This window comes from Megalobrama amblycephala, linkage group LG7, assembly GCF_018812025.1.
Source record: "Megalobrama amblycephala isolate DHTTF-2021 linkage group LG7, ASM1881202v1, whole genome shotgun sequence".
Lineage (NCBI taxonomy): Eukaryota > Metazoa > Chordata > Actinopteri > Cypriniformes > Xenocyprididae > Megalobrama > Megalobrama amblycephala.
The window spans coordinates 55,855,996-55,871,708 of record NC_063050.1 but is presented as its reverse complement, the minus strand read 5'-3'; the positions used below and the strand labels follow the sequence as shown (position 1 = coordinate 55,871,708).

At 35.4% G+C, this 15,713-nt stretch overlaps 2 protein-coding genes across 2 annotated transcripts in view; one reads left to right on the top strand and one right to left on the bottom strand.

Moving 5' to 3' along the window:
- Positions 1-1,104: 1,104 nt before the first annotated feature.
- n6amt1 (N-6 adenine-specific DNA methyltransferase 1) lies at positions 1,105-8,477 on the top strand. Its single transcript, XM_048198186.1, has 7 exons — positions 1,105-1,221; positions 5,068-5,206; positions 5,278-5,364; positions 5,470-5,560; positions 7,495-7,588; positions 7,762-7,896; positions 7,982-8,477. The coding sequence occupies exons 2-7, from the start codon at positions 5,079-5,081 to the stop codon at positions 8,101-8,103; spliced, it is 657 nt and encodes a 218-aa protein (XP_048054143.1). The 5' UTR covers positions 1,105-1,221; positions 5,068-5,078; the 3' UTR covers positions 8,104-8,477.
- Positions 8,478-12,900: 4,423 nt separating this feature from the next.
- Positions 12,901-15,713, bottom strand: part of jam2a (junctional adhesion molecule 2a) — a 15,757-nt gene continuing 12,944 nt past the window's right edge. The window contains 5 exon segments of the mRNA XM_048198185.1: positions 12,901-13,403; positions 14,900-14,933; positions 15,061-15,132; positions 15,394-15,406; positions 15,523-15,630. Of these exon segments, the coding sequence (XP_048054142.1) occupies positions 13,365-13,403; positions 14,900-14,933; positions 15,061-15,132; positions 15,394-15,406; positions 15,523-15,630 (266 nt within the window). The 3' untranslated portion in view covers positions 12,901-13,364.

The window sequence follows — 15,713 nt, the reverse complement described above, 5'->3', positions numbered from 1 at the left end:
CATCAGAGGCGTTTTTCTGGATCAAGACCCACCTGTGGAGAAGCTCTGCTTTAAAACACACTGACATGTGTCTGTTTCTGCGGTGTTTCGCTGTTTTGTGTCAGGCATCAATTCTAGATCTGTATTTGTTTAACACCTGGAGCTGAAGGCGTGAATGAAACAGAAGCCCATCTGAAGGTGTTTTGTACGGTGTGGATTTATGGCACACGGTGTGAGGACTGTTTCTTATAGCTGGATTTATCTGCATGTGTTTTTGCACTCGTGACTGACCTGTCCTGCAGGATTTAATTGAACATTATGATCCAGAACAAAGATAATAACTGATATTGGCATGTTTCTTTCCAAAAGGTGCTTGGAGGAAACTCAACTTGGAGGAAAAACTGAGAAACTGAAAGAAAACGACATATAGATCAATGCTGCCCTCTATTGATAGTTTACAGCATCCATTTCTCCTTATTCTTGGACATAATGTCTTGCAAATTTGGACATTATATATGCATCATATTCTGTGTGTGTGTGTATATATATATATATATATATATATATATATATATATATAGACAATTGAAAAGTAATTTTTTTCACTAAAATAATCTTGAAGGACAGAACAGTTTACCTAAACTCGAAAATCTATTTTTCATTCTGGGGTCAAAGAACCGGTTGCTGACCTTCTCATTAGAGCCAAACTTTCACTCCATTGGACGAATTCTGCAGTGTGACGACTCCAGGCTCCGCCCCCTCGGGCCCTGTTCTGGCCCCTGTGAAGCTCTGCAGATCCAGGAATGTCTAAATTAATACAAGTTATTTATCACTCGCCGCACGCAGAAATTACATGTTTTATTGCTTGTCTTTTATGAGTCCCTCTTGTATCTATAATTGAGAGTTTGCAGTGTTGTTAGTAGGTTAAACAGCACGTGGAAGCTGTAACCAAGGCCATCTGGAGAAAATAAAAGAAAGTAGGCTACTTTTTTTCTGATATATTCGTCACGGATTAGAAAATTTGAGATAAACGGTTTGTCGGAGGATTGAGAGATTTACAAACAGTTATTTTCATAACATCAGTTATGATTAACATACAGAATATATCACGAGGTCAAGTGAATACAACTCCATGTTGAAGAACTACGACTCCCATAATGCACATGTGACAGTACCCGGAAGTGCAATATACCGAGTCCACGCGCTGGTGTGTTTGAAAATCATGCGCTTGGAGCAGAAAGGGTAAGAAACACCTTCATCATCATAAATAGTGTAACGTTTAAATATATTTCTATGTCAAAAAGAATAATGGGTTTAAAATAATAACCATAACGATTACGTGTGTATGTAGCGACCACTCTTTACAAAAATGTGGTAATACCATAGTATTTCGAAATATACCATGGTATAGAATGATTACAGTATGAACAAACCATAGTATTTATATTTACTAAAAGTTTATTCAAATAATACCGCTGTATTATCATGATACCATGTCCACAAAGTATATGTGTGTGTGTGTGTGTGTGTGTGTGTGTGTGTGTGTGTGTGTGTGTGTGTGTGTGTGTGCGCACACATATATGCATATATGTGTGTGTGTGCATATGTGTGCATATATATATATATATATATATATATATATATATATATATATATATATATATATATATATATATATATATATATATGCATGCATATATATGTATGTGTATGTGTATATGTGTGTATATATATATATATCATGTATCTAATACACTCACTATAGTAATGTAATGTTAAATGTATTGTTAATTTCACATTTATTGTTCACTAATATTTTAATCGCATTTTTATGTATTTATTTTAATCTTATTATTTTTATTTTTTTTAATTTCTGTAGACTTTTCCATGAAACCCCTGTCAATGTGAATATGGAACCTATTTAGAATATATATATATATATATATATATATATATATATATATATATATATATATATATATATATACAGGGAGTGCAGAATTATTAGGCAAGTTGATTTTCTGATCATATTTTTTTCCCAAACACATTTTACCAATTCCAATCCACATCAATCTTAATAACTACTATTAATATTGTTTTTAATCATTTATAAGTGATATATAATTGTTCATGAAGGCTGGAAATGAAAAATGCCTTATATTCAGGTGTGCAGAATTATTAGGCAAGTTTTCTTTTACAGGCAAAATGAGCCAAAAAAGAGATTTAACTCAGACTGAAAAGTCAAAAATTATTAAATACTCATGAGAAGGACGCAATACTAATGCAATACTAGAAATTGCAAAGTTAAAGCATGACCAAGGGACAGCAAAATGCTCATTGGGTCAGCGGGGTCAGACAACAACAGGTGGAAAAGAAAAGACACATGTTAACTGCAAAATAATTAAGAATTAAGGTGAAGAATTAAGTGTGAAACCATCAGGAACCCTTTAGTCTCCAGCGCCACCATTTTCCAGAGCTGCAACCTACCTGGAGTCTCCAGAAGTGCAAGGTGTTAGGATCTCAGAGACTTAGGTTAGCTAAAGAATCCTAAAAAATGACCCGCACTTGATAAGAATCACAAGCTGAAGTGTTATAAAATACATGAAGACTGGGTTTTTATAGGCCTCATAAACAGACAGCTTGAGAGTGACTCCTGAAGGACCAGCACCACATCCTCTTGTACCACTGTTTGAAGAATTTATCTTCCAGAATCTGGCAGTAAGTTTTGGAAGATCATTTTTAGTCCATCTCTGCAAGACAGACATTTCAGGATAAGAGATGGACTAAAAGTGAACTCAAACACCTTACTGCCAGATTCTGGATAAATTCTTCAAACAGTGGTACAAGAGGATGTGGTGCTGGTCCATCAGGAGTCATTCTCAAGCTGTCTGTCTATAAGGCCTATAAAAACCCAGTCTTCATGTATTTTATAACACTTCAGCTTGTGATTCTTATCAAGTGCAGGTCATTTTTTAGGATTCTTTAGCTAACCTAAGTCTCTGAGATCCTAACACCTTGCACTTCTGGAGACTCCAGGTAGGTTGCAGCTCTGGAAAATGGTGGCGCTGGAGACTAAAGGGTTCCTGATGGTTTCACACTTAATTCTTCACCTTAATTCTTAATTATTTTGCAGTTAACATGTGTCTTTTCTTTTCCACCTGTTTTTGTCTGACCCCGCTGACCCAATGAGCATTTTGCTGTCCCTTGGTCATGCTTTAACTTTGCAATTTCTAGTATTGCATTAGTATTGCGTCCTTCTCATGAGTATTTAATAATTTTTGACTTTTCAGTCTGAGTTAAATCTCTTTTTTGGCTCATTTTGCCTGTAAAAGAAAACTTGCCTAATAATTCTGCACACCTGAATATAAGGCATTTTTCATTTCCAGCCTTCATGAACAATTATATATCACTTATAAATGATTAAAAACAATATTAATAGTAGTTATTAAGATTGATGTGGATTGGAATTGGTAAAATGTGCTTGGGAAAAAAATATGATCAGAAAATCAACTTGCCTAATAATTCTGCACTCCCTGTATATATATATATATATATATACACTCTAAAAAATGCTGGGTTAAAAACAACCCAAGTTGGGTAAAATATGGACAAACCCAGCATGTTGGGTTAAAAGGCACCTATTATGCCCTCTTTCACATAATGTAATGTCTCTAGTCTGGTCAAGTTTCAGCTTAAAATACCCCACAAATTTGCCCCTATTTAGGGGTGAGCAAAAACATGCCTTTTACTATATTACTATATTGCTGGCTAAAAAAATAAATCCAAAATTGGTATCGATAGATAGATAGATAGATAGATAGATAGATAGATAGATAGATAGATAGATAGATAGATAGATAGATAGATAGATAGATAGATAGATAGATAGATAGATAGATAGATAGATAGATAGAGTATGTGTATGCAGAATGTGCTGCAGGGCTTGACTGTGTTGCATATGTTTACAGCTGTGTATAAAAGGACCCAAATCAGCAGCGTTATTCCAGATGTTTGGAATCAGGTTTATTTGATGGAGCGATCGAGTCGAGCCGAAGCTCACGTGTCGAAGCCCGTTCGTTCAGACGGATGCTGCGGGATTTATAGACTTCATTAAGACATTGTAAACTTCTCTTCTCTTAATCTTCTTGTTTTCAGAGCACGCTCGGGGCTTTTAACGTTCACACCATCGAGCGCTCCAACGTGCCAAAGCTCAGAAAATACAACCATAAAACTCCAAATCAAGCAGTTTGCGTGTGAAACGACACTTAAAACCAGATTGAGCCCGGTTCGTGCTGAGGCCGGTTTGGTTTGGCAGCACGAGGCTTATAAAATCTGTTTAGAAACGTTTGACCACCCATGAGCAGAACTGGACTGTGGTACTTTTTCTGTTTGAGAACCCCATTAAAGTCACCATGAAATCAAAATTGACAATTGACCCTTCGCAAAGACCCTTTAGTTACTGTTACTATGTCCGACAAGCCATGCCGATCTCTCGCCACACATCATGTTCTCACGCAGTGAAAAATACATCGCGGAGCAAAGAAGACACTGATAACGCATCGACAGACAAGACAGAGCAGGTTACTTATGCTCTGAAACAAATTTAAAATTCAAATTTTTTAAAGAAATGTAAACATTCATCGCTTTGAATCGCTGTAGCACCTCAGCTCAAGCAGCTCAGGAACCGATCATCTCTTCCTACTAGTTCATTTATAGCATCAAATAAACATGAATGAACATCAGAAGGAATGTTGTTATGATTGGTTAGATCGCCTGTCAATCAAACTCCTTGCGAAGGGTCAATTGCTATATTTTATGCAATATTGCAGTGTTATTTATTATTATTGTGTTAAATTCATAATCTCGAATCAGAATAACTTGCAGCGACATCTCGAGGGCGGTCACTCACATGAGATCCACCAATAGCAAACAACAACCATCCAATCAATTCCCCACGGATGAAATCAAGCCCCGCCCTACATTTGTTCTTGTTTGAGAAGCGTTTCACTCATATATACAGCACAACAGGGAAGAAAAGATGAGTGCAACTTCACTTTAATGCCGACTTTAATTGATTTTTCCCATCAGACGCTGCTCTTATGTACCCGACGCCCCTGTACGCTCACGCCGGCCGCGGCTCTTTCTCAGACGTGTACGATCCTGCTGAAGATTCGTTCCTCCTGATTGACGCTCTGGAGAAAGACGCTGATCGGCTGAAGGGAAGCAGGTGATTGACTCTCACTCCTCCAGACGCCGCTCTGTGATTCTGACGATCTTCTGACGTGTCGATGTTTTCAGGCCGTCCGTGTGTCTGGAGGTGGGCAGCGGCTCCGGTGTCGTATCGGCCTTCCTTGCGTCTGTGGTCGGGTCTGAAGCGTTATATCTGTGAGTACAGAAAAAGTAAAGTTATTCTGTTATTGAAGCAATCTGTATTGTATAAAGCGCTGTAGAAATACAGCTGACTTGACTTGTGGTGTGTGTGTTCTGCAGCTGCACTGATGTGAATCCAGCGGCTGCGCAGTGCACACTGCAGACGTCTGACATCAACCACCTGCAGCTGCAGCCGGTCGTCACTGACCTGGTGAGATCCGCAGATGGACGTTTGTCATTCGCTGTGTTTCCATTCAACGTCGAGAATTTAAATTGTGCGCGATATTGGAATGTCGCATAAAACATTTGCAGCGTTTCCATCCCACGTGTTCAAGAGGAAAAAATTGTCACTTCCTCGTGCAAAATATCAGTAATAACTAGAATGTACATTTCCTGAAGAAAATGTGAGTGGTGCGTGCTGTGCGCAAATACAAAAAGCATGATGCTAACATGTTGATAGCATTATGCTAACATGTTTTTAACAAGATGCTAACACAATTAGTGTGTTATCATGATGTTAACATGATTACCATGTTTTTAAAAAATGTTTTAACAAAATGCTAAAATGATTAACATGTTAACATTTTTTTATAAAGATACTAAGATGATTAACATGTTGCTAACATGATGTTAGCATGATGTTAGCATAATGCTAACATGATTGCCATGTTTGCTAGCATTTTTTAACAAGATGTTAATACGATTAGCATTTTGCTAACATGATGGTAACACAATTAGCATTTTGTTAACGTGATGTTAACACAATTACCATGTCGTTAGTACTTTTTTAGCAAGATGCTAACATGATTATCATGTTGTTAGCATGATACTAACACAATTAGCATGTTGCTAGCATGATTCTAACACAATTACCATGTTGCTAGCATGTCTTAGCAAGATGTTAACATGATTAACATGTTGATACCGTAATGCTAACATGAATACCATGTTGTGAACATTTTTTAACAAGATGATAACAAGATTAGCACTTTGCTAACATGATGCTAACACGATTAACATGTTGTTAACATGATGCTAACAAAATTACTATGTTGTTTATATGGTTTTTGCAAAATGCTAATACGATTATCATGTTGTTAACATGATTCTAACACAATTACCATGTTGTTAAGAATTTAACACGATTAACATAATGCTAACATGAATACCATGTTGTTAACATTTTTTAACTAGACAATTTTAACATTATGTTAATATTTTTAGCAAGATGATCACACAATTAGCATGTTTGCTAACATGATTACCATGTTGTTAGTATTTTTTTAAGCAAGATGATTAGCATTTTGCTAGCATGATACTAGGATATTTTGACTTATTTTTATCATGTTTTAACCCTAAGCTAATTTGCTATTAGCATGTAGCTATTCACTGCTAGCATGTGTAGCATGTTGAAAGTCCAGTTTGCTAGCATGAGTCAAAAGAGCCAACCCTCATCTCTATACGATGTTCTGATGCAGAGATGCAGGTCTTGTTAAACGGTTGCTAGGGTACTCTGTTTGGTTGCTATGGAATGTTTTGGCAGCTGCCACTGACGACTCTCTTTAGTACTTCAACTGAAACATTTATTTGAAGTAATAGTAAGCTTTTGATTTTAGTTTTGGTTAAAAACAAGATTTATTACCATTAACTAAACATAAAACCATTTTTAAATATTTTTTTCATTAAACAAAATAAACGTTATTAAAATATAATTTTATTTTATTTCAGCGACTTACCAAGGCAACATTTTCATTTAGTTTTAAGCTGAAGTACTAAAATAACTAAAATTAAATAAATTAAACTAATGAATAAAACCTATATAGACATTTTTTTAAATGACAAAAACGCAAAAAATTAAAGTGAAAACAGAAAATATAGAAATAAAACCTAATTCAAAATTTTAACAAAAACTATAATAAAACATATACATCTGATAATACTTTTACAATAATACTTTTAAACAGCTAATATGAAAATCCCTACGGATTAATCCAATGCGTCAACGCTTAATATTGTCACCGGAAGACCCGCCCCCTCACCTGTCAATCATCCGCTGCAGCACAGGCTCTGCTGAGATGGAGTCATATTTCACAGTCTGATGCTCTCATGTTCGTCATGTCTCAGAAGTTCTGTCGTGTCTCGCAGGTCCAGTGTCTTTTGCCGAGGCTGAATGGAAAAGTGGACGTGCTTGTTTTCAATCCGCCATATGTCGTCACACCGTCAGAGGAGGTAAACGAGTGTGATGTCATGTGACACTGATACAAAATAAAATGCTCCGAACAAACATAAAATCCTCTGATGTGATCCGGGACTCCATTATAATAAACCACCACTTGTTTCTGACGTTGGGAAGAGATGTCGCTATTATTTTTCAGCCTCATGAGTCGTGTGTTTTTATGCACAGGTGGGCAGCCGCAGGGATCGAGGCGTCGTGGGCCGGTGGGATACGCGGCCGAGAGGTGATGGACCGGTTCTTCCCCATGATTCCACAGCTGCTGTCGGATCACGGGCTGTTTTACCTGGTGGTCGTGTCAGATAATGATCCAGGTGTGATGTGCGTGACGTTCAGAGTCGCATCAGCATCTTCACACTCACAGTTTCTGATCTGTACTCGTGTTTTTGTCTTCTCCAGATGAGATCCTGTCTCTGTTGGGGAAATCCGGGCTGAACGGACACGCGTGTTTGTCCCGTCAGGCTGGACGAGAGACGCTCTCCATACTGCGCTTCAGTAAAAGTGACGACATCAGCACGTGAAGACTGTGAAACACAGCAGACGTCTCATCCCAGTTTATTATAAAAATCACGCTGATGTTTTGACGTTCGTCCCGCTGCTGAACCCTCAGTAATTGAGGCGTTTGTGTTTCCATAAAGTCTGCCGAAGCTCAGCAACTGGGTCACAAGAAACCGGTTAGTCATTCCTAACGGATTGATGGTGATTGTTGACGCTCAGCGGACTGCGCCGTGTCTCATTGTTTGTTGAGCGTGTCAGACTCCCGCTGCTTCTGTTTCATTCCATCAATGTGTTCACTAGAGAGTGTTAAACGCTCCTGCTGACCCGCACTGACACTCGGAGCACATGGTTTCACCCAGAATGCCACAATCTGGATATTAAACATGACTGTTTTTAAGTCTTGCTTCTGTTTTCTTTTTTCCACAAACGTTTTTATACGGAAAACTGAGAAAAGTGTCATTTAAAACCTACACTAAAAGAGGAAAAAGTTGGGCTGTCTTTATATATATATATATATATATATAGTAATAGTAATTTTGTTTTTATCATTTACAGTGCTCAGCGTTAATGAGTACACCCGCTTTGAAAACAATATCCAACAGTTTAATAACTTATGACATGAAGGTAAGTTTAATAATATAACTTAGATCACACATTTTTCAGTTTTACTCAAATTAGGGTGATGCAAAAATGAGTACACCCCAAAACAAAAACTACTACACTACCAGTCAAATGTTTGGAAATATGACTATTTTTAATGTTTTTGAACAAAGTCTCTTATGCTCATTAAGGCTGCATTTATTTCATAATAAATACAGAAAAAACTATAATATTGTGAAATATTATTACAATTTAAAATTATGGTTTTCTTTTTAAATATACTTTAAAATATAATTTATTCCTGTGATCAAAGCTGAATCTTCAGCATCATTACTCCAGTCTTCAGTGTAACACGATCCTTCAGAGATCATTCTGATATGATGATTTATTATCAATGTTGGAAACAGTTGTGCTGCTTAATATTATTTTATAACCTGTGATACTTTTCCAGGATTTTTTGATGAATAAAAAGTTAACTATCAGCATTTATTTAAAATAGAAATCTTTTGTAACAATATACACTACCATTCAAAAGTTTGGGGTCAGTAATTTTTTTTCTTTCTTTCTTTATGAAAGAAATTAATACTTTTATTCAGCACGGATGTGTTAAATTGATAAAAAGTGATAGTAAAGATTTATATTTATTTCGAATAAATGCTGTTCTTTTTAACCTTTTATTCATCAATGAATCCTGAAAAAAGTATCACAGGTTCCAAAAATAGCATTGATAATAACTGAGTATCAAATCAGCATATTAGAATGATTTCATTTATGCTGAACACTGTAAGTATTAGCTTTATTTTTTATTTTATTAGCTTTTATTAACTTTGTTTTAGTTTGAGTAATAACTTAAGCATATTTATTTCAGTATTTATTTCTAATTATAATAAAACATATTTTAAATTTAAAACTAATATTACAAACTAAAAATCATTTTATAATTTAATTTTATTTCAACTTTTCTAGTAAATTTTCACTGAAAATTTACTAGTTTTAGTTAACAGGGTTGTTATCGTTAACTAAAACCATTAAAAAAACTTTTTTCATTACCCACACATGACATGCAGGAAAAAAATAGTAGGCTAAATCGTGCACATGATATATTTGTTCCCTCGATTTGCTAAATCATGCACACGATTTATAAATCTAGGGAAGGAATTAGTAAATTGTGCGCACATTTTACTTTTTTTCCTGTATGCCATGGCTCCTTAAAAATAAATATTTTTAAAAAAACATATTTTATTTTAGCTAATCGCTGAGGCATCATCTCATTTTTGTTTACTTTAATTTGAAGTACTAAAATAACTAAAATGAAATTATAAATCGATTATACTAAAATAACTTTATTTAACAATAACACTTTAACACCTGACATGAACATGGAGATTAATCCAATCATATATATATATATATATATATATATATATATATAATTAGTCAAACCAAAAATTATTGACATTTTTGGTATATTTTTACTAGTGTGTGCAGGACACTATAGTTCATTTATGTAAGTGAGGAAAGCAAAATAAACTTTGACCTGACCATGTTTTGCTTAAGTGTTATGACATAATTAAGATTATTTTTTTCTGACACAGTTTAACTCTGAGATCTTGTCATATTTTATTACCATTTTTTTAAACTATAGTGAATAAACTGAATTAATGAATGAAATGTTCAAGGTATCTGAATAAATTTTAGTTCGACTGTATTTAATTCCAGACTTACAGTAGTTATTTTGTGTTCATATCTTTGAAATAGAACCATTTTTAAGCCTTAAATTGCAAGTCAGTTCTACAGACTTTGGTCATTTTATAAGATGGTTTGTATAATGTCAGAGAGACAATGATCAAGAATATACATTTAAAAATTTTCAAGGGCAAATTGACTGAATTGCATCGTTTAACTCTGTGTCTGGATGGGATTCAGAATGATGATCAAAACTCAGCTGGATTAGATCGAGTCCATCAAAGCTTCATTCGTTTCTTCTTCATGAGTTAAACATTTCATTCAGTAACGTTACACAGTTTTGATTTATATGCTGTTTAATGTTTGATAATTGATTGCTCGTTTCTGCTTCTTCTTCGCTCGCCTGTGTTTTGATCAGGAGATTCTGTATCTTTCAGAAGATGCGTAACAGCGCCCCCTACCATATAACAGTGAAAACATGAAAAAACTCATCAGTGGCGGGGAGTTAATTAGGTAGACTTTGGATGGAAAATTATGAGAATATAAAAAAAAAAATCTACATATGGGTTTGGAACGGCAAAGTTTGAATAAATGACATTTTTCATTTTGAGTTGAACAAACTTTAATGCTAATCTCAACAAATGTAAACAATACAACTTTTGTTTTTTGAAATCAAAAATCAGTAGGCCTAAATGTTCAACTAATCATTAATAAACGCTGTATAAATATTGCTCAGTTTGTCTTAATACAAACCCGATTCCAAAAAAGTTGGGACACTGTACAAATTGTGAATAAAAAAGGAATGCAATAATTTACAAGTCTCATAAGCTTATATTTTATTCACAACAGAATATAGATAACATATCAAATGTTGAAAGTGAGACATTTTGAAATGTCATGCCAAATATTGGCTCATTTTGGATTTCATGAGAGCTACACATTCCAAAAAAGTTGGGACAGGTAGCAATAAGAGGCCGGAAAAGTTAAATGTACATATAAGGAACAGCTGGAGGACCAATTTGCAACTTATTAGGTCAACTGGCAACATGATTGGGTATAAAAAGAGCCTCTCAGAGTGGCAGTGTCTCTCAGAAGTCAAGATGGGCAGAGGATCACCAATTCCCCCAATGCTGCGGCCAAAAATAGTGGAGCAATATCAGAAAGGAGTTTCTCAGAGAAAAAATTGCAAAGAGTTTGAAGTTATCATCATCTACAGTGCGTAATATCATCCAAAGATTCAGAGAATCTGGAACAATCTCTGTGCGTAAGGGTCAAGGCCGGAAAACCATACTGGATGCCCGTGATCTTCGGGCCCTTAGACGGCACTGCATCACATACAGGAATGCTACTGTAATGGAAATCACAACATGGGCTCAGGAATACTTCCAGAAAACATTGTCGGTGAACACAATCCACCGTGCCATTCGCCGTTGCCGGCTAAAACTCTGTAGGTCAAAAAAGAAGCCATATCTAAACATGATCCAGAAGCGCAGGCGTTTTCTCTGGGCCAAGGCTCATTTAAAATGGACTGTGGGAAAATGGAAAACTGTTCTGTGGTCAGACGAATCAAAATTTGAAGTTCTTTTTGGAAAACTGGGACGCCATGTCATCCGGACTAAAGAGGACAAGGACAACCCAAGTTGTTATCAGCGCTCAGTTCAGAAGCCTGCATCTCTGATGGTATGGGGTTGCATGAGTGCGTGTGGCATGGGCAGCTTACACATCTGGAAAGGCACCATCAATGCTGAAAGGTATATCCAAGTTCTAGAACAACATATGCTCCCATCCAGACGTCGTCTCTTTCAGGGAAGACCCTGCATTTTCCAACATGACAATGCCAGACCACATACTGCATCAATTACAACATCATGATATACTGTAGAATTATCATATAGAAAACATTTGGCGCATCATAAAGAGGAAGATGCGACAAAGAAGACCTAAGACAGTTGAGCAACTAGAAGCCTGTATAAGACAAGAATGGGACAACATTCCTATTCCTAAACTTGAGCAACTTGTCTCCTCAGTCCCCAGACGTTTGCAGACTGTTATAAAAAGAAGAGGGGATGCCACACAGTGGTAAACATGGCCTTGTCCCAACTTTTTTGAGATGTGTTGATGCCGTGAAATTTTTCCCTTAAAATGATACATTTTCTCAGTTTAAACGTTTGATATGTCATCTATGTTGTATTCTGAATAAAATATTGAAATTTGAAACTTCCACATCATTGCATTCTGTTTTTATTCACAATTTGTACAGTGTCCCAACTTTTTTGGAATCGGGTTTGTAGAATTGATTTCATTCGGGTTTGGAACGACATGAACAATGTTTAATTGTTAAACATTTTCAGTAAATGGTCAAATAATTAATGCTGTAAAATGTCAGCTGAAGCATTAATATTGACAAATGAAACTTTCTTTTGTTCAAATCTCAACTTCTCTGTATGATTTGGGAACTTTGTATTTCAGCATTTCTTATCTCACGATGAATGAATAAATGTGTCTGCGAAATAAATGTTTCAATTCAGACAAAAAAAATGCAATTATTTTTTATTAAAAAACAAAACAAAACAAGAATACTGATAAAATATACAACAGTTCACCCAATTGCATGATGCACATCCTCACACTCATCAGATAAAGACATGATTGGGTTGAAATGAAAGGCACGGCGTGTCAAACATCGATCAGCTCGTTTAAAGGCACCGGGTTAAACTGTTTCAGTCGCTCTGGTTCATTTGGTTCATCAGGTTCATCAGGTTGAGGGTCTGCTGCACCACAAACGGCCAGCAGGAGGCGCTAGAGTCCAACATTTATAAGAGAACCACATGAGACCGGCTCTCACAACAGCTGCTTGTGTTTTCTTAAAGTCTGTCAGAGGCGTTTGGAAGATTATGTCGAGATATAGAGAATTTATTGTGTGTGTCCAGTTTCTTCATGTCGGTTCCAGCGTCGCCACAATCATCATCATCATCATCATCATCCGTCGTTTCCACCATCACAGCATGAACGACTGAGTGTGTTTGAAATCCTGAGGCTGGAGAGAGACAAATCATTCAGAATGACATCTCTGTACATTACTGAAAAACTTTATATTAATTAATTAACCTCAACAGTATGATACAGAGCCGCCAAAATACATCCTGTTGCTGAATGGAAGTTTTATTTGGAAAAAGAATAATAAAAATGCATTTTCTTTCCAATAATTCTATTCAATATTCACCACTGATGATCAGTAAAATAATGTAAAACGATAATGATTTACTCTGTTTGCATTTATAATGCAAGAGTATTAATGTATCAATTCATAAAAGAAAATTTAATTAGAAGAAAAACTGATAAAATTGTCAAAAGCATTATTTTTAGAGCTTTAGTGTTGCCATTTTTGGGGGAAGGGAATTATTATAAATTGTTGAAATAATTGAAAACAAAAAACCTGCATAGTACAGTATATACAATTATTATAGATTTTATTATTATTATTATTATTATTATTATTATATCAATTATATAAATTGTCACCGTATTTCAAAAAAAAAATTATTTAATTTAAAATATTACATACTTTTTTTCTATTTAAAAAAAATAAAGATGTCTCTTCTGCTCATCAACCTGAATTTACAGAAAAAAAATCAGTAATATTGTAAAATTTTATTACAATTCAAAATAATGTTTTTCTATTATAATATACTTTAAAACATCATTACTCCAGTCTTCAGTGTCACATGATCCTTCAGAAATCATTCTGATATGATGATTTATTACAAATGTTGTGCTGCTTAATTTTTTTTATAACGTGATACTTTTTTCAGGGTTCTTTGATGAATAAAAAGTTAAAGAGCATCATTTATTTATTTATTTATAAAATCTTTTGTAACAATATATACTACTGTTCAAAAGTTTGGGGTTAGTATTTCTTTCTTTCTTTCTTTTTTTATGAAAGAAATTAATACTTTTATTCAGCACGGATGTGTTAAATTGATAAAAAAGTGATAGTAAAGATTTATATTGTTAGAAAATATTTCTATTTTGAATAAATGCTGTTCTTTTTAACCTTTTATTCATCAATGAATCCTGAAAAAAAGTTTCAAAAATAACATTGATAATAACTGAGCATCAAATCATCATATTAGAATGATTTCTGAAGGATCATGTGACACTGAAGACTGGAGTAATGATGCTGAAAATTCAGCTTTGATCACTGGATATAAATTACATTTTAAATTATATTAAAATAGAAAACCATTATTTTAAATTGTAATAATATTTTACAATATTACTGTTTTTTTCTGTATTTTTGATCAAATAAATGCAGCGTTAATGAGCAGAAGAGACATCGTTCAAAAACATTAAAAATAGTAATGTGTCCAAATTTTGACTGGTAATGTATATATAAACTTTATAAATAATTAACAATAGTTAGTGCATGAACTTACATGAACTAATAAGTGATATATTCTTACAGTATTTATTAACATCTGTTAAGAATCTCAATATGAGAATTCTCAATAATGATATGATAATCTCACTCACTTCCTTTGGAGGGTGACTGTATCCTGAATGCTGACTGAAACACAGGAAAACACAATGTTAAACTCTGAAACAACACACACACACACACACTCTCTCTCTCACACATACACACGTGTCTGTCTACGGTCCCTGCGTGTGTCTGGCATGACGGTCGGACTCACGTGTGTTCGGTTCTGTTGAGGTTCTGGCTGCTTATGTGCGCCGCACCGTGACACTGCGGGATCCAGAACGACCTGCAATAACGCACCGCTGAGGTCAAAGGTCAAGCGTTACAGTCAGCCGGTGCCGGTCAAACACGCCGTGCGTCATGCAGCATTATGGGAAATTAGAGTGTGTGCGAGACGCGGAGTGATCAAGCAATCGCATGCGGTAACGAGGGTCAAAACACGATTACGACACTCGAAAACTGCTTCTGGATCGATTAGTACCTTCACACACACACACACACACACACACTCAGAGTCTGTTAGTTAAGATAAGGAAACTAGTCTTACCTTCCTCTGTGTCCTGTGAGTGTTGAGTCAGCGGCAGAAATGAAAACATTAAAACATTAATAAACTGCTGACAGAATTCTCAAATGGTCAGAGAATATGATGATCTGCGTGTGAAAGTGCAGAACTCACGGCTGAAGTATCCGTGCCGATGGGCGTAACAGACTCCGAACGCACACAACAACAGCAGCAGACACAGCAGAAGAGCGCCGGAGATCACCGCCGCCAGATTCAGGTCATCTGACAGAGAGAAAAACATGATCAGCAGAGGATAAACTGCATGCAAAAACAAAAGTGAGCTGAGAAACATTCACTCCCTCATA

What these genes read in the sequence shown, in the direction of transcription:
- n6amt1 (XM_048198186.1), top strand. Translation starts at nt 5,079, where the DNA reads ATGTACCCGACGCCCCTGTACGCTCACGCCGGCCGCGGCTCTTTCTCA. An exon ending in AGCCGGTCGTCACTGACCTG is followed by an intron (nt 5,561 to 7,494) that starts GTGAGATCCGCA and finishes CGTGTCTCGCAG; the next exon opens with GTCCAGTGTCTTTTGCCGAG. An exon ending in CGTGTCAGATAATGATCCAG is followed by an intron (nt 7,897 to 7,981) that starts GTGTGATGTGCG and finishes TGTCTTCTCCAG; the next exon opens with ATGAGATCCTGTCTCTGTTG.